Source organism: Plecotus auritus, assembly GCF_963455305.1.
Source record: "Plecotus auritus genome assembly, chromosome: 4".
NCBI classification, from domain to species: domain Eukaryota; kingdom Metazoa; phylum Chordata; class Mammalia; order Chiroptera; family Vespertilionidae; genus Plecotus; species Plecotus auritus.
In genome coordinates, this window is record NC_137775.1 from 111862772 (window position 1) to 111888827 (window position 26056).

The 26056-nt window shown below is 41.0% G+C and overlaps 1 protein-coding gene across 2 annotated transcripts in view; it reads left to right on the plus strand.

Moving 5' to 3' along the window:
- BLVRA (biliverdin reductase A) overlaps positions 1 to 22479 on the plus strand; it is a 91494-nt gene extending 69015 nt beyond the window's left edge. For both annotated transcript variants that reach the window (XM_080665458.1, XM_080665459.1), the window contains exons 7-8: positions 17080 to 17251; positions 20992 to 22479. In XM_080665458.1, coding sequence (XP_080521584.1) covers positions 17080 to 17251; positions 20992 to 21241 — 422 coding nt within the window. In that variant the 3' untranslated portion in view covers positions 21242 to 22479. The remainder of the gene's footprint in view (positions 1 to 17079; positions 17252 to 20991) is intronic.
- The last annotated feature ends 3577 nt before the right edge of the window (positions 22480 to 26056 follow it).

A 26056-nucleotide genomic window follows, 5' to 3' on the forward strand; every position in this document is an offset into this window, starting at 1 on the left:
CTAAGCAGAGTTTTGCCTCATGAAATCTTAACAAGCTGGACATTATTTTTTCTCAGGAATTGAAAGTGAAACCTCTCTTTTAAAAAGGGATGGAGGGAAAGGTTCTTGTAGAGAAAGCATCTCTTGTGGAGCAAAAAGAATATGCTAGCCCCCCTTTCTCCCACAAGTTACAGGGACATTGACTGTGGCCAAATTCGGATCTACAGTATTACATATTTGGCTACTTACTCTGTCTTGGTGATTCTTTGAGCACCTCCATTAGTAACAGGAAATGAGCCTCCTGGAGCCGCCTCCTCTTGCAGTCGCCTTTGGATGGACACCTTGTCTTTCCACACCCTTACCTGGGTTCCTTGTCTGGCCACCTTTCCTGAGAGCTTTCATGAATGAAATACTAGTAAAACCCTGATGCGGCCTGGCATTGCTTTCCCCCCGCCATTTCTCAATTGTCAAAAATGTATGGGTGGACCTGGTGATTATTATGCTGACTCAAACAAACCAGTCAGAAAAATACAAATCCAGTAAGATCTCACTTATGTGGAGTTTAATGATTGATTGATTGATTAGGTAGTGATTTTTAAATTTATCTTTTTTGTTTGTTTCTATTAAAAATTTTTAATGTAGGTATTATTGCAGGTGTCCCCCTTCCCCACCCCCTTTGTCCACCTCTACACCCCGCCTCCCCCTCCCTTGTGCTTCATCAAACTATTGTCTGGGTCCATGGGAGATATATATATATGTTCTTTAGTTAATCCCTTCATCTTCTTTAGACAGTCACTCCCACCCACACCCCCTCAGACGTCAGCCAGTATGTTCCGTGTGTCCATGCTTCTGATTCCATTTTGTTCCTTGGTTAATTTTGTTCCTTAGATTCCACATATTAGAGAGATCTTATAGCATTTGTCTTTCTTTGACTGGCTTATTTGGCTTAGCATAATAATCTCCAGGTCCACCTATGCTTTCCCAAAGGATAACAGTTCCTTCTTTTATATAGCCACATTGTGTAAATGTACCATAGCTTTTTTTATCCACTCATCTACTGATGGGCACTTAGGCTGTTTCTAGATCTTAACTATTGTAAACAATGCTGTTATAAACATGGGATGCATATATTCTGATTGGTGTTTTAGGATTCTTAGTATATATACCCAGAAGTGGGATCACCGGGTCAACAGACAATTCCATTTTTAATTTTTGAAGAAACTTTATACTGTTTTCCGCAGTGACTACACCAGTCTGCATTCCCACCAGCAGTGCACAAGGGTTCCCTTTTCTCCACATCCTCTCCAGCACTTGTTTCTTAATTTATTGATAGTAGCCATTCTGACAGGTGTGAGGTGGTACTTCGTTGTAGTTTTAATTTGCATCTCTCTGATGATCAGTGACTTTGAGCATTTTTTTCACATGTCTATTGGCTTGTTTGTCTTCCTGATGTTGAATTGTATACGTTCTTTATATATTTTGGAAATTAACCCCTATTGGATGTATCCTTTGTAAATATATTCTCACATACAGTGGGTTCCCTTTTCATTGTGCCAATGGTTTCTTTTGCTGTGCAGCTTTTTAGCTTGTTGTGTTCCCATTTATTTATCTTTTCCTGAGTTAAATTTATTCCTAGGTACCTTATTTTTATTGTTGTAATAGTAAATAGAGTTGTTTTCTTAGTTTCTCTTTCTGATAGTTTATTATTGGTGTATAAAAATGCCATTGATTTCTGGATGTTACTTTTGTTTCCTGCAATTTTGTCAAATTTATTAGTTCTAGAAGTTTTGGGTGGAGTCTTTAGGATTTTATATATACAAAATCATGTTTTCTGCAAATAAAAGTTTTACTTGCTCCTTTCCCACTTGGATGTCTTTTATTTCTTCTTCTTGTCTGTTCACTATGGCTAGGACTTCCAGTATTATGTCGAATAAGTATGATGAAGGTGGACATACCTGTCTTTTTCCTGATCTTAAGGGAAATACTTTTACTTTTTGTCCATTGAGTATGATGTTGACTGTAGGTTTTTCACATATGACCCTTATTATGATGAGGTATGATCCCTCTATTCCCACTTTGCTGAGAGTTTTTATCATATAGGGGGATTAGATTTTATTGAATGCTTTTCTGTATCTAATGATATGGTCGTGTGATTTTTATATTTTATTTTGTTTATGTGATGTATCACATTTATTGATTTGTGGATATAGTACCAACCTTGAATCCCCAAAATAAATCTCACTTGATAATGGTGTATTATTTTTTAATGTAGTGCTGAATCTGATGTGATAATATTTTTTGAGGATTTTTGCATCAATGTTCATCAGGGATATTGGCCTATAATTTTCTTTTTCTGTAGTGTCTTTATCTGGTTTTGGTATTAGGATAATGTTGGCCTCATAAAATGATCTTGGAAGTCTCCCCTCCTCTTGGATTTTTGGAATAGTTTGAGGAGGATTGCTGTTAGTTCTTCTTTGAATGTTTGGTAAAATTCGCCCTTGGAGCCATTTGTTCCAGGGCTTTGGTCTCCCAGAAGTTTATTGACCAGTCCTTAGATTCCATTAGTTGTTATTGGTCTATTCAGGTGTTCAGCTTCTTCATGATACAATATTGGAAGACTGTGTGTTTCTAGGAATTTGTCCATTTTGCCCAGCTTGTCTATTTTCTTGACATATTGTTATTCATAATATCTTTTTACAATCACATGGGTTTCTGTGATGTATGTGGTTACCTTTCCATTTTATTTCTGATTATATTTATTTGGCTCTGATCTGTTTCTTAATGAATCTGGTTAAAGGTTCATCAGTCTTTTATTTCCTTTCAAATAACCAGCTCTTGGTTTCATTGATGTGTTATATTGTTTTTTTAGTTTCTATGTCATTTATTTCTTCTCTGACCTTCATTATTTCCTTTCTTTTACTTACTCTGGACTGTTCCTGAGGTGTTTTTTCCCCTGTAATTCTTTCAGGTGTAGGATTAGATTGTTTACTACAGATTTTGCTTACTTGTTGATGTAGGCCTGTAATTCTATGAACTTCCCTCTCAGGACTGCTTTCACTGTGTCCCATAGATATTTGGGTGGTTGTGTGTTCATTTTTATTTGTGTCCACGTAATTTTTGATTTCTTCCTTGATCTTGTTGGTAGTCAATTTATTATTTAATAACATGCTATTTAACCTACATGTATTTCAATATTTTTGAGCTTTTTTTATCATGGTTGAATTCTATTTCAATGCCATTGTGGTCGGAGAAGATGCTTGATATTATAATCTTCTTAAATTTATTGAGACTTCTTTTGTGTCCTAACATGTGGTCTGTCTTTGAGAATGTTCCATGTGCACTTGAGAATATTCTGCTCATTTGGGATGAAATGTTTTGTGGATATCAATTAAATCCTGATCTAGTGTGTCATTTAAGGTTGCTGTTTCCTTGTTGATATTTTCTCTGGAAGATCTATCCGTTGATGACAGTGGGGTTTAAAGTCTCCTACTATGATTGTATTGCAGTTGATCTCTTCCTTAAAGTCCACCAAAAGCCCTAGCCGATTTGGCTTAATGGATAGAGTGTTGGCCTGTGAACTGAAGGATCCCAGGTTTGATTCTGGTCAAGGGCACATGCCCAAGTGGTGGACTCCATCCCCAGTAGGGGGCATGCAAGAGGCAGCTAATCAATGATTCTCTCTCATCATTGATGTTTTTATCTCTCTCTCTTCCTCTGCTTTCCTCTCTGAAATTAATAAAAATATATTTTATAAAAAAATTTTTAATCTACCAAAAATTGTTTTAAACTTAGTTGCTTCTATATTGGGTGAATATATGTTAATAAGAGTTATATCTTCTTGTTAGCTTGATCCTTTTATTATTATTAGTATTAGTATTTTGTTTGTTTCAACCACTTATCCTCTTTTACTCAGACTTCTGCCAACCGTCCTAGAGACTATTTATTTAACATGTACAATGTGCTAGACAGTGTATAAACCAATACACAATAGAACCCATGCAGTATGGTAAGAATCATGGAATTTCAGAGCTAGAAGTTGACATAATCAAACAAATCAAGAGAGGAACTACAGAAGCATTTATTGAGCACCTATGTGAACATTATGTTATTTATTAAATCCCCTAACAAGGGAAGTGGATATTATTAGCCCTGACTTGGAGCTCTTTTACTCCAGCCACCCTGAACATTTCCATTTCTTACCACGTGGTTTCAAGCCACACTGCTCAATGATCCTTTAATTATTTTGTAGTGACCTTTTTTGTTTCTTTTATGGCCTTTGTTTTGTACTCCATTTTGTCAGATATAAAAGACAAAACAGAAAAAAAAATCACTCAGTCAGAATAGGAAAAAGACAAAGTAATTAAACAGAAGGAGAGTTTAAAGGAACTTTGGGACAAAATGAAATGTAACAACATCCACATCATAGGGTTACCAGAAGTAAAGACAGCGAGCAAAGGAGAGAACCTCTTTGAGGAATTAATGAGAGAAAACTACCCTTGCCTGGTGAAGGAAAATGTCACACAAGTTCAGGAAGAACAGAGAGTCCCAAAGATAAACACAAGGAGACCCACACCAAGACACATCATAATTAAAATGGCCAAGATTAAACACAAAGAGAGAATCTTAAATGCAGCAAGAGAGAAACAGTCAGTTCCCATAAATTTGTCAGCTGCTCTCTCCACAGAAACATGTCAGGCCAGAAGGGCTTGGCATGAAGTACTAAGTAATAAAAAGCAAGAACCTGAAACAAGACTGCTCTATCCAGCAAGGCTGTCATTTAAAATCGAAGGTCAAATAAAGAAGCTTTCCAGCAAAAGAAGACGAAAGGAGTTTATTAGCATCAAACCAGCAATGCAAGAAATGCTAAAGGGACTATTTTAAGACATAGAGAAAGAAGAACATAGCCTTTTAAAAAATGGCAATAAATAAGTACCTATCATTAGTAACTGTAAATGCAAATGGATGAAATGCTCTAATTGCAAGACACAGTGTGACAGAAAGGATAAGAATACATGACTCATATACACTGAGTGGCCAGATTATTATGATCTCTGAACGCATAATAATCTGGCCACTCAGTGTGTGTGTGTGTGTGTGTGTGTATTAGAGGCCCGGTGCATGAATTTGTGCATGGGTGGGGTTTGGCCGGCCTGCCTGCTGGTCGAACTCCTGGTTGAGGGGACAATTTGCATATTAGCCTTTTATTATATAGGATATACACTGAGTGGCCAGATTATTATGCATTCAGAGATCATAATAATCTGGCCACTCAGTGTATATGCTGTGTACAAGAGACTCACCTCAGAACAAAAGATACACACAGGTTGAAAGTGAAGGGATGGGAAAAAAAATAGTCAATGAGAACAGGACAAAAACTACTGGTGTAGTAATACTTATTGCTCCATGTTCCTTCACCAGGCTAGGGTAGTTTTCTGTCCTTAATTCTTCAAATAGGTTTTCTCCCTTGCTTGCTTTCTTTACTTCTGGTACCCTTATTACAAGCATACTTAACCACTGTTGGGGGTGATGCATTACAGAGAGAATTACTCTATTCCGTAAAATAGTACTTGACACAACACAGTTTGTAAGTAGCATTCTTAGAAATGTTCTAATTATGAGTAGTTATATACTTCAACATGCATTAAAGAATCAGATTAGGGAAGATGGCTGCCGATGGGAAGGCAGACTGCAAGATAGTGTGTGAGTGAGAAAACAAAGGGAGAGTGTGTGTTCACATAGGGAGTGTTTGTTGGTGAGTTGAGGGACAGCTATACTCCAGGAGACTGTGGGGGACTGCTGGACGGGGCTCCCCAGACCGGGCAGCCCCCACTGCTTCTGGGTTCCCTCCCGGAGCAACCCACTCGGATGCGGAGACAGCGCCATCTTGAAGGGGAAAATGGATGTTATCGGATGCCTGAAAAGCCCGGGGAATCTACAACTACGGCACCCACCAAACAGCTGTGAACCCAAGAACACCGGTCCCCAAGTGCCATAAGCACTCAGATTCAGAGGAGCTCTACATTTCCTCACAAAAAGGAGAGAGAGAACTACATAACCAGACACCCGGAGAAGAGAGATCATGGGAAGACAAAGAAACAGCCCACATATGAAAGAAAAGCAGGTAGCACCAGAAAAGGAAGTAAACGAAATGGAGGCAAGCAACCTGTCAGAGAAAGAATTCAGAGAAATGATCATAAGGTAGATGAAAAGAATGGAAGACAAATTTGACAATATGTGTAAGAACCAAGAAGAAATGAAGAAGAACCAAGAAGAAATGAAAAATAACATCGCTGCTGTAAAGAACTCAATAGAAAGCATCAAGAGTAGACTAGAAGAAGCAGAGGACCGCATCAGTGAGCTAGAGGACAAGATAGGAAAAAATACCCAAGTAGAGCAGCATCTAGAAAACAAAAATTAAAAAGCAGGAGGAGAGCCAAAACCGGTTTGGCTCAGTGGATAGAGCGTCAGCCTACGGACTGAAAGGTCCCAGGTTCGATTCCGGTCAAGGGCATGTACCTTGGTTGCGGGCACGTCCCCAGTAGGGGGTGTGCAGGAGGCAGCTGATCGATGTTTCTCTCTCATCGATGTTTCTAACTCTCTATCCCTCTCCCTTCCTCTCTGTAAAAAATCAATAAAATATATAAAAATAAAAAAAATAAAAATAAAATAAAAAGCAGGAGGAGAGCCTAAGGGAACTTTGGGACAACACGAAATGAAACAATATCTGCATAATAGGGGTTCCAGAAGGAAAGGAAACTGAGCAAGGAATAGAAAACCTGTTTGAAGAAATAATGACAGAAAACTTCCCTGATATAGGGAAGAAAAACCCCACACAAATCCAAGAAGCTTACAGAGTCCCAAGCAAAATGAACCCCAAAAGACTGATGCAAGGCACATTATAATTAAATTGGCAAACACCAACGACAAAGGAAGAATCTTAAAAGCGGCCAGAGAAAGACAGAAAGTTACCTACAAAGGATCCCCCATCAGACTAGCAACTGATTTCTCAGCAGAAACACATCAGGCCAGAAGGGAATGGAATGAAATATACAAAGTCATGCAAAGGAAGGGTCTGAATCCAAGAATACTGTACCCAGCAAGGCTATCAATCAAAATTGAAGGTGAAATCAGGAGCTTCACACACAAAAAATGACTAAGGGAATTTATTACCATCAAACCAGCAATGCAAGAAATGCTAAAGGGTCTGCTATAAAAAGGAGAAATAGGAAGCGAAGAAGGAACACAGGGGTAAAGAATAAAAATGGCGACAAACAAGTACCTATCAATAATAACTTTAAATGTAAATGGATTAAATGCCCCAATCAAAAGACATAGGGTAACGGATTGGATAAGAAAGCATGACCCATATATCTGCTGTCTACAAGAAACCCACCTCAGAAAAAAAGACGCACGCAGACTGAGGGTGAAGGGATGGAAAAAAGTTTTTCAGGCAAATGGAAATGAAAAAAAAGCTGGGGTAGCAATACTTATATCTAGCAAATTAGATCTCAAAGTGAAGGACATAAAAAGAGATAAGGAAGGCCACTTCATAATACTAAACGGAGCAATCCAACAAGAAGAAATAACTCTGATAAACATATATGCACCCAATACAGGAGCACCCAAATACATAAAAAAAAACTCCTGGAGGATATCAAGGGAGAGATTAACAGCAATACAATCATAGTAGGAGACTTTAATATCCCACTATCACCATTGGACAGATCCTCTAAACAAAAAATCAGCAAAGAAACATCCTAAATGACTCACTAGACCAGATAGAATTAATTGACATCTTCAGAACATTTCATCCCAAATCCACAGCATATACATTCTTCTCAAGTGCACATGGGTCATTTTCAAAGATAGACCATATATTGGGTCACAGGCAAAGACTCTTCAAATTCAAGAAGATAGAAATCGTATCAAGCATCTTCTCAGATCACAGTGGCATAAAACTGGAAATCAACTACAATAAAAACAATCCAAAAAAATCAAACACATGGAGACTAAATAGCATGCTACTAAACAATAACTGGGTTACCAGAGAGATCAAAGAAGAAATAAAAAACATCATGGCAACAAAGAACAATGAAAACACAACAATCCAAAATCTATGGGACACAGTGAAAGCAGTCTTGAGAGGGAAGTTCATAGTTCTACAAGCCTACTGCAAAAAAACAAGAAACAATGGTAATAAACTACCAAACCCTACAACTCAAAAGTTAGAAAGAGAGCAACAAGAAAAGCCCAGTGTAAGCAGAAAGAAGGAAATAATAAAGATCAGAGTGGAGATAAATGACATAGAGATAAAAAAAAATACAAAAGACCAGCAAAACCAAGAGCTGGTTCTTTGAAAGGATAAACTAGATTGATGAACCTCTAGCCAGGCTCACCAAGAAGCAAAGAGAGAGGACCCAAATAAACAAAATCAGAAATGAAAGAGGAGAAATAACAACAGACCCCACAGAAATACAAAGGATTGTTAAAAAATAGTATGAACATATTCCAACAAACTGGACAACCTGGAAGAAATGGACATATTCCTAGAAAAATGGAACCTTCCAAAACTCAATCAGGAAGAATCTAAACATCTCAATAGGCCAATAACTATGGAAGAAATTGAAGCAGTCATCAAAAAGCTTCCAGCAAACAAAAGCCCAGGGCCAGATGGCCTCACAGGGGAGTTTTACCAAACATTCAAAACAGAACTAAAACCCATCCTCCTTAGACTATTCCAAAAAATTCAAGAGGAAGGAACACTTCCAAGCTCATTCTATGAAGCCAGCATCACCCTAATACCAAAACCAGATAAAGACAACACAATGAATGAGAAATACAGGCCAATATCCCTCATGAACATAGATGCCAAAATCCTCAACAAAATTCTAGCAAATTGGATCCAGCAGTACATCAGAAAGATCATACACTATGACCAAGTAGGATTTATCCCAGGGATGCAAGGATCGTACAATATCCGCAGATCAATAAATGTGACACATCACATAAACAAATTGAGAGATAAAAATCACATAATCATATCCATTGATGCAGAAAAAGCATTTGACAAAATCTAACTCTCAGCAAGGTGGGAATAGAAGGATCATACCTCAACATAATAAAAGCCATATGTGAAAAACCCACAGCCAACATCATACTCAGTGGGCAAAAACTAAAACCATTTCCCTTAAGAACAGGAACAAGACAGGGATGCCCACTCTCACCACTCCTGTTCAATATAGTGCTGGTAGTATTAGCCATTGCAATTAGACAAGAAGAAGAAATAAAAGGCACCCAAATTGGAAAAGAAGAAGTAAAGCTGTCCTTATTTGCAGATGACATGATATTGTACATAAAAACCCCAAAAGACTCCATCAAAAAACTATTAGACTTAATAAATGAATCCGGCAATGTAGCAGGATACAAAATTAACACCAAGAAATCTATGGCATTTCTATACACCAATAGTGAACTTTCAGAAAGAGAGACTAAAAAAGCAATTCCATTTACCATCGCACCAAAAAAATTAAGATACCTAGGAATAAACTTAACTAAGGAGGTAAAAGACCTATACGCAGAAAACTACAGGACACTGAAAAAAGAGATAGAGGAAGATGTAAACAGATGGAAGAACATACCATGTTCATGGATTGGGAGAATCAACATCATTAAAATATCCATACTACCCAACACAATCTATAGATTCAATGCACTCCCCACTAAAATACCAACGGCATATTTCACAGACCTACAAAGAACTCTCCAAAAATTCATCTGGAATAAAAAAAAGACCCCGAATAGCCACAGCAATCCTGAGAAAGAAGAACAAAGTAGGTGGGATCTCAATACTAGATTTCAAGCTGTATTACAAGGCCACTGTTCTCAAAACTGCCTGATACTGGCATAAGAACAGACATAGAGACCAATGGAATAGAATAGAGAACCCAGAAATCGACCCAAACCACTATGCTCAATTAATATTTGACAAAGGAGGCATGAACATACAATGGAGTCAAGACAGTCTCTTCAACAAATGGTGTTGGGAAAATTGGACAGATACATGCAAAGAGATGAAACTAGATCACCAACTTACACCATACACAAAAATAAACTCAAAATGGGTAAAGGACTTAAACTTAAGATGGGAAACCATAAAAAATACTAGAGGAATCCACAAGCAGAGAAATCTCAGACATATGCCGAAGTAATTTCTTCACCGATACCGCTCCTAGGGCAATGGAAGCTAAAGAGAAAATAAACGAATGGGACTACATCAAAATAAAAAGCTTTTGCACAGCAAAAGAAACCATCAACAAAACAACAAGAAAGCCCACTGTATGGGAGAACATATTTGCAAATGTTATCACTGATAAAGGTTTAATCTCCAACATCTACAGGGAACTTATACAACTTAATAAAAGGAAGATAAATGATCCAATAAAAAATGGGCAACGGACCTAAATAGAATCTTTTCTAAAGAAGACGGAAGGCCAAGAGACATGAAAACATGCTCAAAGTCACTAATTATCTGAGAGATGCAAATCAAAATGACAATGCGGTACCATCTCACACCTGTCAGAATGGCAATCAACAAATCAACAAACGACAAGTGCTGGCAAGGATACAGAGAAAAAGGAACCCTCGTGCACTGCTGGTGTGAATGCAGACTGGTGCAGCCACTGTGGAGAACAGTATGGAGTTTCCTCAAAAAACTAAAAATGGAACTCCCATTTGACCCAGTAATCCCACTTCTAGGAATATATCCCAAGAAACTAGAAACACCAATCAGAAAGGATATATGCACCCCTATGTTCATAGCAGCACAATTCACCATAGCTAAGATTTGGAAACAGCCTAAATGCCCATCAGCAGATGAGTGGATTAGAAAACTATGGTACATCTACACAATGGAATACTACGCTGCTATAAAAAAGAAGGAATTCTTACCATTTGCAGCAGCTTGGATGGACCTGGAGAGCAGTTTATATATATATATAAAATAAACTGATGAAAAAAATATATATATTTTAATTGATTTCAGAGAGGTGGGGAGAGGGAGAGATAGAAACATCAATGATGAGAGAGAATCATTGATTGGCTGCCTCCTGCACACCCCACACCAGGGATGGAGCCCGCAACCCAGGCATGTGCCCTTGGCCAGAATCGAACCCGGGATCCTTCAGTTCACAGGCTGATGCTCTATTCACTGAGCCAAACCAGCCAGGGCTCATCAGTTTATTTTGTTCATTAGATTTCACATATAAGAGACCATATGGTATTTCTTTTTTTCTGATTGGCTGATTTCCTCTAGCATAATAATCTCAAGGTCCATGCATGCCGACACAAAGGATAACAGTTCCTTCTTTTTACGGCCATGTATTATTCCATGTTGTAAATGTACCACGGCCTTTTTATCCACTCATCTACTGATGGGCATGTGGGCTATTTCCAGACCTTGACTATTGTAAATAACATTACTATGAACATTGTGGTGCATACATTCTTTCTGATTGATGTTTTGGGATTCTTAGGATATAGTCCCAGAAGTGGGATCACTGGATCAAAAGAAAGTTCCATTTTTGATCTTTTGAGGAAAATTCCTACCGTTTTCCATAGTGGCTGCACCAGACTGCATGGCCACCAGCAGTGCACTAGGGTTTCCTTTTCTCCAGTCCTCGTCAGCACATGTTGGTTGTTGATTTATTGATAGTAGCCATTCTGACAGGTGTGAGGTAATACCTCATTGTGGTTTTAATTTGTATCTCTCTGATGATTAGTGACTTGGAGCATTTTTTCATGTCTATTGGCCATCTGTATATCCTCTTTGGAGAAATGTCTATTCATTTGCCCATTTTTTAATTGTTTTGTTTATCTTCCTGGTGTTAAGTTGTATAAGTTCTTTATATATTTTGGAAATGAACCTTTTATCTGATGTATCATTTGTGAATATGTTCTCTCATACAGTGAGTTCTCTTTTCATTTTGTTGATGGTTTTTTTTGCTGTGCAGAAGCTTTTTATTTGATGTAGTCTCATTTCTTTATTTTCACTTTTGTTTTTCTTGTCCTAGGAGATGTATCAGCAGGCATATTGGTATGAGAGATGTCTGGGGTTTACTGCCTATGTTTTCTTCGAGTTTTTTTTTTATGTATTTCTTGTGTGTGGTGTAAATTAGTGGTCTAATTTAATTTTTTTTGCTTGTACCTATCCAGTTTTCCCATCACCATTTTACTGTCTTGACTCCATTGTATGTTCTTGCCTCCTTTGTTAAAATTAACTGACCATGATGGCATGGGTTGATTTCTGGGGGTCTCTGATCTGTTCCATTGATCAGCATGCTTGTTCTGTGGCACTACCAAGCTGTTTTGGTTATAATAGCTTTGTAGAATAGTTTGATATCCAGTATTGTGATCCCTACAACTTTGTTCTTCTTTCTCAAGATTGCTGAGGCTATTCAGGTTTTTTTTGTTTTTGTTTTTGTTTTGTTTTGTTGGTGTTATTTTTTTTGTGTGTGTGTGTTTGTTTGTTTTTTTGATTCCATATAAATTTTTGGAGAGTTTGTTCTTGATCTGTGAAATATGCCATTGGTATTTTAATAGGAATTGCGTTGAATCTATACCAGCCGTGGGCAAACTACGGCCCGCGGGCTGGATCCAGCCCGTTCGGCTGTTCTATCCGGCCTGCGGAGCCGAAAGAGCGGAGGGTTCTCTTGCTCTCCCCTCCGCTCCTTTACTTTGAATTTATATTAGTTCACACAAACACTCCATCCATGCTTTTGTTCCGGCCCTCCGGTCCAGTTTAAGAACCCATTGTGGCCCTCGAGTCAAAAAGTTTGCCCACCCCTGATCTATACACTGCTTCCAGTCCATGAACATTGATATGCTACTGTTTGTATCACCCTCTCTTTCTTTCTTCAATCCTATGGTTTTCCAAGGACAGGTCTTTTACCTCCTTGGTTAAGTTTATTCCTAGGTATCTTATTATTCTTTGCTACAACGATAAAAGGGATTTTTTTTTTTTTAGTATCTCTTTCTGAGAGTTCATTATTGGTGTATAAAAATGTCATTGATTTCTGGATATTAATTTTGTACCCTTCTACTTTGCCGAACACATTTTTTAGATCTAATAGTTTTTTGGTGGAGTCTTTAGGGTTTTCTATGTACAATATCATATCATATGCAAATAATTACCCTTTTACTTTCTCCTTTCCAATTGAAATGCCTTTATTTTTTTCTTCTTGTTGGAATGCTGTGGCTAGGTCTTCCAATACTATGCTGAATAAAAGTGGTGATAGTAGACATTCCTGTCTTGTTCCTGATCTTAACAGAAACGCTTTTAGTTTTTGCCAATTGAGTATGATGTTGGCTGTAGATTTGTCATATATGGCCTTCATTATGTTGATGTATGATCCCTCCAACCCCACTTTGCTGAGATTTTTTTAAAAATCATAAATAGTTGTTGGATTTTGTGGAATGCTTTTTCTGCATCTATTGATAAGATCATGTGATGTTTATCTTTCATTTTGTTTATGTGACATATCACATTTATTGATTTGGTAATATTGCAACATCTTTGCAACTATGGAATAAATACCACTTGGTCAAGATGTATGATCTTTTAAATGTATTGTTAGATTTGATTTACTATTATTTTCTTGAGGATTTTAGCATCTTTGTTCATTAGGGATATTGGCCTATACTTTTCTTTCTTTGTAGTATCTTTATCTGGTGTTGGAACTAGGATTATGCTGGCCTTCTAAAAAGAACTTGGAGGTGTTCCTTCCTCTTGATTTTTTTTTTTTTTTTACATTTTCCCCTTCTTTTTAAATATGTCCCTTTAACATATTTTGTAATACCAGTTTGGTGGCAGTGAACTTTTAAAAATAATTTTGTATGGGTAGCTGCTCTTTATCTCACCTTCAAATCTAAATTATAGTCTTGCTTGGTAGAATAGCTTTCATTGTAGGTCTTCGTTGTTGTTGTTTTTACTTTGGTTATTGTGTGCCAATCCTTGTCTGCAAATTTTTTGTTAAGAAATAAGCTGACATTTTATTGGAGCTTCCTTGTACATAACTGCTTTGCTCTGCTGCTTTTAAGATTCTCTTTTATCTTTAACTTTTGGCTTTTTAATTACGATTTGTCCTGGTCTGAGTTGTTTAGGATTTTATGTTTGGGACATTCTGTGCTTCCTGAACTTGTATGTGTATTTCCTTTGCCAGATTAGAAAAATTTTCCATTATTATTTCTTCAAATAGGTTTTGATGTCTTTCTTCTCTTTCTAGTATCTCTGTGATAAAAATGTTGGTATACTTGATGTTGTCCTAGAAGTCTCTTAATCTATCCTTATTTATTTGATTTTTTTTTCTTTTTGCTGTTCAGATTGGATGTTTTTTCTTTGTCTTTCTAAGCAGATTTGAACCTCTGCTTCATTTGGTCTACTGTTGATTCATGTTCTTTATTTCAGTTATTGTGTTCTTAATTACTCATTGGCTTGTTTTTATATTTTCTATTTTCATTTTAATGTTCATTCTCTGTTGAAGTTCTCAGTGGGTTCATCTCTCTTCCCGTAAGATCACTGAGCATCCTTATAACTGGTGTTTTGAACTCTGCACCTGTTAGATTGCTTGTCTCCATTTCATTAAGCTTTTTTTCTAGAGGTGTTTTGTTTTGTTTGTTTTTTTCCCATTTGGGGCATAGTTCTTTCTCTCCTCATTTATGCTGCCTCTCTGTGTTTGTTTCTGTGTATTAGGTTGATCTGCTACATTTCCTATTCTTAGAAGAATGGCCTTATGTGGTACATGTCCTGTGGGGCCCAGTGGTACAGTCTCCTTGTCACCTGGTTGGGTTCTCTAGGTCTTTCCTTTGTGTGGGTTGTGTGTGCCCTCTGTTGTAGTTGAGTCTTTATTGCTGTTGTGACGTCAGTGGGAGGGGTTGACCCTTAGACTGACAGGCTGTGAGGAATGTCTGTGACTACAGCAGATGAGCTGTTGTGCAGGGGCTGGCCCGTGGAGTGCAATTTGCTTTAGCGGGGCTCTGCTACCTGCTGAGCCTGCCTTTTGGGTTTGGCATTTGTGGGGATGGTTGGGTAGTCCTCTGTTTTGTTCTGAACTTGGCCACCAGATATATTGCTTCTGGGGCCTTTGGCGGGGGGTAGAGGGGGTGCTCTGGTTCGGTCCAAGGTCAGCCACTGCCTGTGTCCTGCCCAGGGCTACCTGGTAGGAGGTACAAAGTGATCTGCAGAAGATTGCCACCTGTGCTTGGCTTGGAGGCACCTGGGAGAGGCTAAGTAGAGAACTGATACAGCTTCCACTAGTTTCTGCTTAAGGCAGCTTAGCAAGTGGTAGCGGGCCTGCTGGGGCCAGATGCGACTTGTTTGGTATTTTTGAACTTTAGCGATATTTCAGGAACATGCACGCTCTGACCTGAGGTAGCCAGTCTGGGGAAGAGGTTGGGGCAGGAGCATGATTTTGGTCGGTCAGGACTCAGGGAATCACCAGGGAAGGGTGATTGGTGTTAAGTAGTTTAGTGGCTAGCTTAGATATTGTGCCCATTGAGCTTCAGGCTGGTTGTGGGGAGGACTCAACAAAGGAACAATGGTGTCCACCAGCACTTCTGTCCTTGTATTGAGCTGCCCTAACCCCTGCCCCTCCAGCCCTCACCCTAAAGTTAGTAAATCCAGCTCCCCCCTGTATGTCCCTGGCACTTTTCATGCTGCTGCCCCAGTGCTGGAGATCAGAACAAATTGCATTTAAGTAAGTGAGTCTGTGCATAGGTCTCCAACAGCCTTTCATCTCACTCACCTGCCAACCCCACAGTTAGAAGTTGTGTGGGCGTTGTTTTCTGGCTCTGAAGCCTTAGGGTGGGGAGCCTGGTGTGGGGCTGGGACTGCTTGCTCCTCAGGGGTTCTCCACAGCTGAGAGATCCCTCCCATTTCTTAACTCCACAGCATCGATGTGGGGCCTGTTCAGACCAGGTCCCTGCCTCTCCCACAAGTCTCCGGTGGCTTCTTCTTTATACCCTTAGTTCTAGGAGTTCTGTTCAGCTATTCTTCAGGTGGTTCTCAATGATGGGTCTCTTATAATTTAGTTGTAATTTTGATGCAGTAATGCATAGTGAAGGGAAGTCTGTTTGCTTTTATTTATAATTTACCTTTGATATCAAAATTATAAGAAATATTTGGTTTTTAGAACAATGTAATGGATATGAAGTCTTCTAAATCTAGGTTATGTTTAAAATTTAGGCTGGGGAAAAGAGCTGTATCTTGAGTAGATTTATCACACAGATACTCTTTTGAATATAATTTTGTTCAGGAAAGTAGATTAAGAAAACACTTACCACTGTGTCAATTTTCTTGATGTTGACATAGTTTCTGGGTATTATAATATTCTTCACAGTTATCATGAAACTTTTACCTTCTTGCCATGTATACAGATTGTATATATAGGAACATAAGACTTGAGCTGAATATGTTGGTTTCTTACTTCTTCAACTCATTAACTGAAGAGGATACATATGTATGGTATATATGTGTCTGTGTATATGCGCACATACATATAGAAATCTGAAACATTTTCATTATCCCATGGACTAGATGGACTGCTGTTTCCAATAACATATTTTATTATACAACAAAACCAAATTTAATAAACAAGAAAAAATTGAGACACTTTTATGAAAGGGTTTACATTCAAGCACCTGAGTTTTCATCAGTATGATTCAGGGGTCCTCAAACTTTTTAAACAGGGGGCCAGTTCACTGTCCCTCAGACCGTTGGAGGGCCGGACTATAGTTTTAAAAAAAACTATGAACAAATTCCTATGCGCACTGCGGGCCCGGGACGAGTCGGCTGCTAAGCAGGACAGGCAGCGGCACCCGGCGGGCCGGATAAATGTCCTGGGCGGGCTGCATGTGGCCCGCGGGCCATAGTTTGAGGACCCCTGGATGATTCATCATCTTGCACACCCACATGGTAAGGCAAGGCTGTGCTGTCCTGATCACCAGCCACATGGGTTACTCCCTGCCATACCCACGTGTGTCCCGCCCCTGCTCTCCAGCTGTCAGTCCTTTGCTTCCCGCTTCCCACAGTGTTTGTAATTCCCACAGCTGGCCCATTGGAAGAAGAGCAGTTTGGTTTCCCTGCATTCAGTGGCATTTCTCGCCTGACCTGGCTCGTCTCTCTCTTCGGGGAACTTTCTCTTGTGTCTGCCACTTTGGAAAAGCGAAAGGAAGATCATTACCTGAAAATGACTGTATGCTTGGAGACAGAGAACAAACGGTAGGTTGTAAGAAACAGTGAAGAGAAGGAAACTTAAGAACATTCTCCTGTGTTCAGCAGAGTGAATCTAGAGCAGGGGTGGGCAAACTTTTTGACTCGAGGGCCACAATGGGTTCTTAAACTGGACCGGAGGGCCGGAACAAAAGCATGGATGGAGTGTTTGTGTGAACTAATATAAATTCAAAGTAAAGGAGCGGAGGGGAGAGCAAGAGAACCCTCTGCTCTTTCGGCTCCGTGGACCAGATAGAACAGCTGAACGGGCCGGATCCGGCCCGCGGGCCGTAGTTTGCCCACGGCTGATCTAGAGGGAACCTAGTGGGCCTACACCCTTAGCCCCAACTCCAGAAGGGCTGCCTGCTTTTGCTAATAGGACAGTTACTGAGATTTCACGTATATTGCTCTATTTCATCTTCACAGAAGCCTTGAAAGGTAAATAAGACAAACATGATACCCTTGGCTAATAAGTAAACAGAGACTTACTGAATTTGAGCAGGTTGCCTGAGCCATACAGGTGAGCAATATCAGACCTAGTAGCTTCTGTGGCCTGAATATTTCCCAAAATCCTATATAATAAAAGTGTAATATGCAAATAGACCAAATGGCAGAACGAACAGTCAGTGGGGGGCGGGGCCAGTGAGCAGGTGGTGCCAGGCCAGCCAAGGCGCATGCCAGCGGGCAGAGGGAGGAATGGCGATGGGGGGGCAGCAACCAGTGACAGTGGAGGGGCGATGTGGGAGGGGGGGCGGCACTGTCCCCTGATCCCCTGTCCTTGCCTCCCGCAGAGGGAGGCCGGGCAGCAATGGCAGAGTGATGGGGGTGGTGCCGTTCCCTGATTGGCTGGCCCAGTCGCCTCCCGCAGAGGGAGGCCAGACTGCAGCTTAGGCCCGCTCCCCATGGAGCAGGTCTAAACCATCAGTAGGATATCCCCTGAGGACTCCCAGACTGTTAGAGGGTGCAGACTGGGCTGAGGGACCGCCTCCCTCCAATGCACGAATTTTCGTGCACCAGGCCTCTAGTTTTATTATAAAAGTTTCAGACATATGGTGAGGTTGAAAGAATTTTGCAATGAACACCCTTACAAATACCACCTAGATCTTACCATTAACATGTTACCCTGCTTGCTTATCACATGTCCAAAATTCGTGTTACCTTTATCATCACATCATACTGTTCCCTAAATATTCTGATTCTTTCTCATACCAAGTCTTTTTCAACAAAAACATATTTATAAATTTCCTTTAAAAGCATTTCAGCTCTGTAAAATATTTAAAACAGCGAAGGTTTTAGAGTTTCTATGTGTATTTCCAAGTAGGTGGGTCTCTTGGTAGTAAAATAAACGATTGGGGTATTTAAAAAAAGAGAAAATTATTTTATTTCCTGAGTGAAACTTATGTCCATTTTGAGGAGTCTCCTCTTTGCTAGGAAAAGGCAGAGGTAACAGATGACGGTGAAACATGCAGAGCTTGGATGGACAGCATGCGGAGTGATAGCAGGGGTGGCCCTGGCTCTGATGCTGGTCACGTGGAATTGCAGTCGTATCCACTGGCAGGTGCCGTCCCCTGTGTTCAGAGCTAACGGTAGCTCAGGGTGCTGCAGGAATGCAGGGAGGGGCACCCGCAGAGGTCAGATCGTGCTGCTTAGAGGAGGAGGTGCTATGCTTGGTCGTGGAGTGGGAATCAGACAGGAAACAAGAGCTGACTCTCATTGCAAAGCACTGGGTGAAGGCTGGGCAGGTGGCAATGCCATAACTTTTAATTCATATAATTCTCTCCCCCTCACAAATGGCATTTTTACTTTCACCTCCATCACCACCACAACATAGGTAAAGGCGTGTGCTCGTTATTTACTTTTACTCTTAGGAAGTTGGAGTGGAGGAAACATCCTGACATTTTGTATTCCCTCAAATTCTAAGGCTGTATGTTATTTGGAGGGATCTGAGAAATTGTCTTAGGTAGATTAGAACAGGGGTCGGCAAACTCATTAGTCAACAGAGCCAAATATCAACAGGACAACGATTGAAATTTCTTTTGAGAGCCAAATATTAAACTTAAACTTCTTCTAACGCCACTTCTTCAAAATAGACTCGCCCAGGCCGTGGTATTTTGTGGAAGAGCCACACTCAAGGGGCCAAAGAGCCGCATGTGGCTCACGAGCCGCAGTTTGCCAACCACTGGATTAGAATATTTGGAGTATCTCAAATGGTTTTTGTCTGGTGTTAAAGCAGTTAATAAGGAGCATTGATATTAATCTTTGTCATCACATTCTGGAATGTTTGTAAAGGCTGTATCATGAGTTTTAAAGCTAGCCATAGGCTGACACTAGTATGTCACTTGTCATCTCTACCTCAATAAAGCAAACACAAAACAAAACTCTAAAAAACTAGCTATGAAATTAACTGTTTTTTAAAATATATTTTTATTGATTTCAGGGAGGAAGGGAGAGGGAGAGAGAGATAGAAACAACAATGATGAGAGAGAATCATTGATCAGCTGCCTCCTGCACGCCCCCTACTGGGGATTGAGCCAGCAACCCAGGCATGTGCCCTTGAACAGAATTGGACCTGGGACCCTTCAGTCCACAGGCTGACGTTCTATTCACTGAGCCAAACTGGCTAGGGCTAATTCTTTTTAGAATTTATACCAACTTTATTATAAAGTTTATAATAATCATGTGTTGTTTTTTTTCGAGTCATAACCAAAAGACATTTTAGTTGATAGATCTGAACATCTTACAAGTTAACTAAATTTAATTTAATTACTGTTTTACTAGAGTTTTTGCCTGACCTGAATGTGAACATCGCATTTATGGGTTGGTGTTGATTCACACATGGATCATGTTAATGGCTTCCAGAACAGGCAACTTGCTGAACTACAGTTCCTTAAGCAGATGGGTCCCTGCTTGGTTTACAGACCCTGTGGGGTAGTGTGCTGTGTGAGGAGAGCCTTTTATCCTGTGTGTGCAGCTCTTGCTTCTGACTGCCTGGGAAGAATGCTTTGGGATCTGTGAGCCATTTTTCTCTTTCTACCCCAAATCTTTTCTTAGTCTGCAGGCCAGATTTTATAAGTAGATATTTTTCCAGGCCTTGTCACTGCACATGAGGAGCCTCTGTCGGTTGTTTCTAGATCCAAATTGTTAAGTTGCAGCTATCTCCAAACAGCAGAGTGGCATGGAGCAGAACCACAGCAGGAGATGGGGAAAAGGGGAGGCATGATCTTCAAAGGCCACAATAGAACTAGCAAGACAGGGATCATTACTTGAAACCCTGTTGTACAATTGTTAGAATTCTCTCATGTTTTTGTCTGGCATGTGCTGGTGTCATAGACTTCTTTGAGAATGTAATGAAGGAATACTTTCCCATAAAAATGCACATACGCATGGGAATAATTTTCACAAAATCTCAGGTGGTTCATGGATTGCCTGTAGTTCCTATCTGTCTCCCCTAGAGGGACCTATAAGACTCAGAGTAAAAACTCCTGAATAACAAAGTGGTGTTCACAAAAAGCATTGCATGAATTCCCCTGTCTGTGGCAAAATTAAAGGACTGTTTGGCACTAAAGTTGGAAATGATCATCCATGACCTTTGGGAGGCTGGTGGAGGTTGGGTTACCACCTTAGCCACCACGGGGAGCAGCAGCTGCAGGGAAGGTGGCTACAAAACGAGGACCTGTTCCCAGGAGGCAGCAGGCATTCACTGGTGCTCCTGTGTACTCTCTAACATCACGGTTCTTTTGTTTTTGCAGTCCGCTGACATGGATTGAGGAGAAAGGTCCTGGTCTAAAACGAAACCGACATTTAAGCTTCCATTTCAAATCTGGGTCCCTGGAGAATGTGCCAAATGTAGGAGATAATAAGAATATTTTTCTGAAAGATCAGACTATATTTGTCCAGAAACTCTTGGGCCAGATTTCTGAAGTGGAACTGGCTGCTGAAAAGAAACGCATCCTGCACTGCTTGTGGCTCGCGGAAGAAATCCAGAAATGCTGTTGCTAAAAGAAAAAAAGAAAGCAGCGGGCTCTTCCAACATGAAACTGTAATTTGATTTTTATCAAGAGTTGGTTTTACCTCTATTCTTGCAATTAAACACGTCTTGGGGAAACAGGTTTTGCTTATTGTCACTGGTTGTATTGGGTGTGGTATTGAGAGTAGAGGCACATGTAGAGGGGATGAGGAAAGAACTCAGCTTGCTTAAGCTGATCCAGTGCTTTATATGCCTGATTTCATTTACTTTTTCCAACAACCCTATTAGAAGGGGATTACCAGGCTTGTTTCTGTTAGTATATTGGAAATTCTTGCTTTCAACCCCACTCAGGCACTCCACCACTACAAAATAAGTCCCATGAGCCTTAGTCCCTACTTTAAGGAATTTTATTTTCTCTCACAAACTTTCACTAGTTGACTATGCTAAGTACGGGGGTTTCTTAAAATGAATGAGACATAGCTACTGCCCCCAATAACTCACAGTGTCATAAAGGAACCAGTTACATGAACTGGTCATTGTAATGTAGTAGGTTCAATAAAAAAAGATATATCCCTGGCCATCTGGAAAGGAGTTCAGGGAGCTATTGACCATGAATAAGTCAGCTGTGTAAAGATGAGAGTAGGGCTTTCCTGGCAGAGAGCTCCCATAAGGAAACAGAGTGAGAAGCAGCCTGGGGAGTGCCACGGGAACACTGACTTCCTGGGGGAGGGAGTCCCAGAGAGGCAAGTCTTATCCTGGAGGACCCCACCAGCCAGATGAAGGAGCTGGCATGTTATTTATCAGGCAATGCAGATGCACTGAAAGGTGTAATTTAATAGGGGAGTGGCATGGTCAGTTGAGAGCCAACAAATATGTTTGTGCTTTCAGCATTTGCCCTGTCTGGACTTGTTCCTAATGTCGAGTCAGACTCTGCTGAACTTGAGGAAGAATCAGTCCCAGGAAAGCTGCTTTTTTGTTTCATCGAAGGTCCTATTGCATTTTCTTCAAAGCTGGGTTAGCTTTCTTGCTTTTGTAAATCTTCCACCTTGTTTTTTTTGCCTCCTCCTCACTTGCCATTAACCAGTTCAAAATCCATGAGGTCATTGATGGAGGCAAACTCTATTTTTTTACCTGTTTGTATTATTCCATCACCATAGTACATCAAGGTAAATAAAGCAGATGAATATATTAATTTAAATATTTTTAAAGCATTATGGTTATTGTTATATTTGCCATATAAAATAATTTGTAATAAATATTAGTCAATTTATTTTCTTGGATGGTTATATACATCAAATGTCCCTTAAGGTCGGGGAATATTGTATTGTATTTATTTTTATACTAGAGGCCCGGTGCACGAAATTCGTGCAGGGGGGGGTGGTTGTCACTTTGCATCCTCTTCAATCTGGGACCCCTCGAGGGATGTCCGACTGCCCGTTTACCGGGATCGGGCCTAAACGGGCAGTCGGACATCCCTCTCACAATCCAGGACTGCTGGCTCCCAACTGCTCGCCTGCCTGCCTTCCTGATTGCCCCTAACCACTTCTCCCTGCCAGCCTGATCACCCCATAACCACTCCCCTGCTAGCCTTATTGATGCCTAACTGTTCCCCTGCCAGCCTGTTTTCCCCTAACTGCCCTCCCCTGCAGGCCTGGTCACCCCTAACTGCCCTCCCCTGCAGGCCTGGTCCCCGCCAACTGCTCTCCCCTGCAGGCCTGGTCACCCCCAACTTCCCTCCTCTGCCGGCTTGGTCACCCCTAACTGCCCTCCCCTGCAGGATTGATTGCCCCCAACTGCCCTCCCTTGCAGGCCTGGTCCCTCCCAACTACCCTCCCTTGCTGGCCAATTTGTGGTGGCCATCTTGTGTCCACATGGGGGCAGGATCTTTGACCACATGGGGGAAGCCACCTTGTGTGTTGGAGTGATGGTCAATCTGCATATTACTCTTTTATTAGATAGGATAGAGGCCTGGTACATGGGTGGGGACCAGCTGGTTTGCCCTGAAGGGTATCCTGGATCAGGGTGGGGGTTCCCTTGGGGCATGGGGTGGCCTGGGCAAAGGGCCTGTGGTGGTTTGCAGGCCGGCCACGCCCTCTGGTGACCCAAGCGGATGCCCTGGTATCTGGGGTTTATTTATCTTCTACAATTGAAACTTTGTAGCCTGGAGCAGAGCCAAGCCTTCTGCTTGCTCTGTGGCTGCCGCCATTTCTCTTTGGATTTATGTATCTTCTATAATTGAAACTTTGTAGCCTTAAGCGGAGGCCTGGGCCGGCCAGGGTGTGCGGAAAGCTTGGCTTCCTCCATCGCTGGGGGCAACCGTATCCTCCTGCTCTTTCCAGCTCCGTGGCTGCCGCCATTTCTGTTTGGATTTATGTATCTTCTATAATTGAAACTTTGTAGCCTTGAGTGGAGGCCTAGGCCAGCAAGGGCAGGCGGAAAGCTTGGCTTCCTCCATCGCCGGGGAAACCCAACCCTCCCTCCTGCTCTCTGTGGCCATAGCTATCTTGGTTGGGTTTATTTGCATATTCTCTCCTGATTGGCTGGTGGGCGTGGCTGGTGGGTGTGGCTTGTGAGTGTAGCAGAGTGATGGTTAATTTGCATATTACTCTTTTATTAGATAAGATGCTGTGCAGCATCTAGTATTAGGTAAATATTCAATATTTTATGATTAGAATGTAGTACAAAATATTCTCCCATTTGGGCTTGATAACTGCTGTTTTAATATTATTAACCCTACTTGATATTGGAAGTGGGGGTATTCAAAGAAAACCAGAACTGGACAATAGAGTTTTATAACCAGATTTTATTCAGGACTATTGCAATAGAGGAAAAGAGACCTCAGTATACAGCTGGACTCAGTTCCAAATATAGCATAGACTAGTGGGGATTTATACCCAAGGAGCAGGGCAGGGGTCAGTAGATGTGAAATTAATAAGAGGAAACATCAGGGGTAAGGGGAGGCTTCTGGCTAAACTGTCATGACATGATCCTTACAGAAGGCCTGTCAACCTGATAAGTACCTGGTGTGTGGATGAAGAATTTAATCATATATTAAGGGTGGGGATTTTTAAAAAACATATATTTTTATTGATTTCAGAGAGGAAGGGAGAGATAGAGAGAGATAGAAACATCAATGATGAGAGAAAGTCATTGATCAGCTGCCTCCTGCACACCCCCTACTGGGGATCAAGCAAGGGTGGAGATTTTTACTAAACTGACTAAAATTAGGTGATGAAAACAGACATGGAAGTTCCAAGGTCAGGGCCTAACTAAGAAGAATGTTTAGAGGAGTGTGAGTCAAGGAGAGATTTTTTTTTTTTTTTTTTGTCGTCATGGGCTATGTGATTACTAATTGATACTGATAATTACTTATCTCAAGCTTACTTTGTGTTTGGTCAAAAGATACAAAATAAAAACATCCATTAATTTTACTAATTTTAAAGAACTGCAGAGGGACAAAGAAGGGAAGATGAAAGAACAACCTAGAAAGACAATGGACAGGCAGCCTTGCTTACTCTTCTTTGTGCAACTGCTTTTGGGCCTGCTGGAGCCATGCTGGATATACCCCACTGCAGCATTTCCCAAGTGCTTCTTCCTCTACAGGCCACTCCCACCCCCTAATTACAGCATCTCCCCCAGGGTGTCACAGAAGTAAAGACACCACAAGTATCTCTCAATCATTGGCCCAAAGTACCACAAGATTGTGGCCTTCATTTTCTCCCTTGCCCTAAGGCTCTCTTGACTTCCTTGGAAGGCCTAGCGAGTAAACGGGGATTTGAGGTCTGATATTTTAGAAAAAAGTAGCCTTTTTATCCAACCTGAAAAAAAAGCGAACACCTTTATCCGACTGTACCAATGCTTATAAGTGTTGGAGTGTCCTCTAGGAGGAAAGTGACTTAAAGTAGTGCCTTTAACTCCTCTCTTCCCCTCACCCACTTCTCCCTGGCAGAAGTAACTAACTGGTAAAGCTGACAAAGAGACTAAACGCACAAGTTCAGCAACCATTTTTATACACTTGAACTCTCTGCTTGCCCATGTGATAGGCTCTTCCTCTGTGGTGAGGTGGCCTGAAGCTTTGAAGAAAAGTTAAGTTACTCTAAGACAGGGAAGATTAGCAAACCCATTTACCTGTAGATGCCAGCTACATTTCCCAATCAGCTTTAAAAAGAAAAAACTTCATCTCAGAGGCAGGGTCAGGATGGTGGCATAAGAGTAGGCAGAGTTTGTCCCCTCCCATGAGCACACCAAATGGACATCTATATTTGGAGAAATTATTACTGAGAGATAACAAGGATAACTGAAGAGTTTATGCACATACAAAAGAGAGAGAGAGCACAGAGAAGATTGAGTAGCCATTGGAGCTCTCCAGAATCTGCGGGAAACCACTAAGTGCAGAGGACCTGGTGAGCACCATTCTTTGCTCTCTCCCTGCACTTGGATAACATGATTTGGATCTCTCTATTCAGGTGCTCTGGCCAACCTGCAAGGGCACCACATTGCGTCCCCAGCCACCCCTCCTGAAAAGAGCTCCATCAATGAAAAGAGTGTCATAGCACATGTCCACCCCATATGGGGCTTAAGCCACTGTGTCCAACAGGGTACAGAGGCATGTGTGCTCCAGGCCACTGCTACACACACCACTGTGCTGCCCCAGCCGGTAAAAAAGCAGAACTAGCATGCACTACAGCACAGGCACTCACAAGGCTCCCAGCCCAGCCCAGGCTCCAGCAGCAGTCAACAAATCAACAGTGCATGCCTCACACACACACACACAAGCACAGCTCCACCTGGACTCAGAAGAAGTGGCAGAGCACCACAGTGCATGGGTGCTCGTGGAGCTGCCCTGC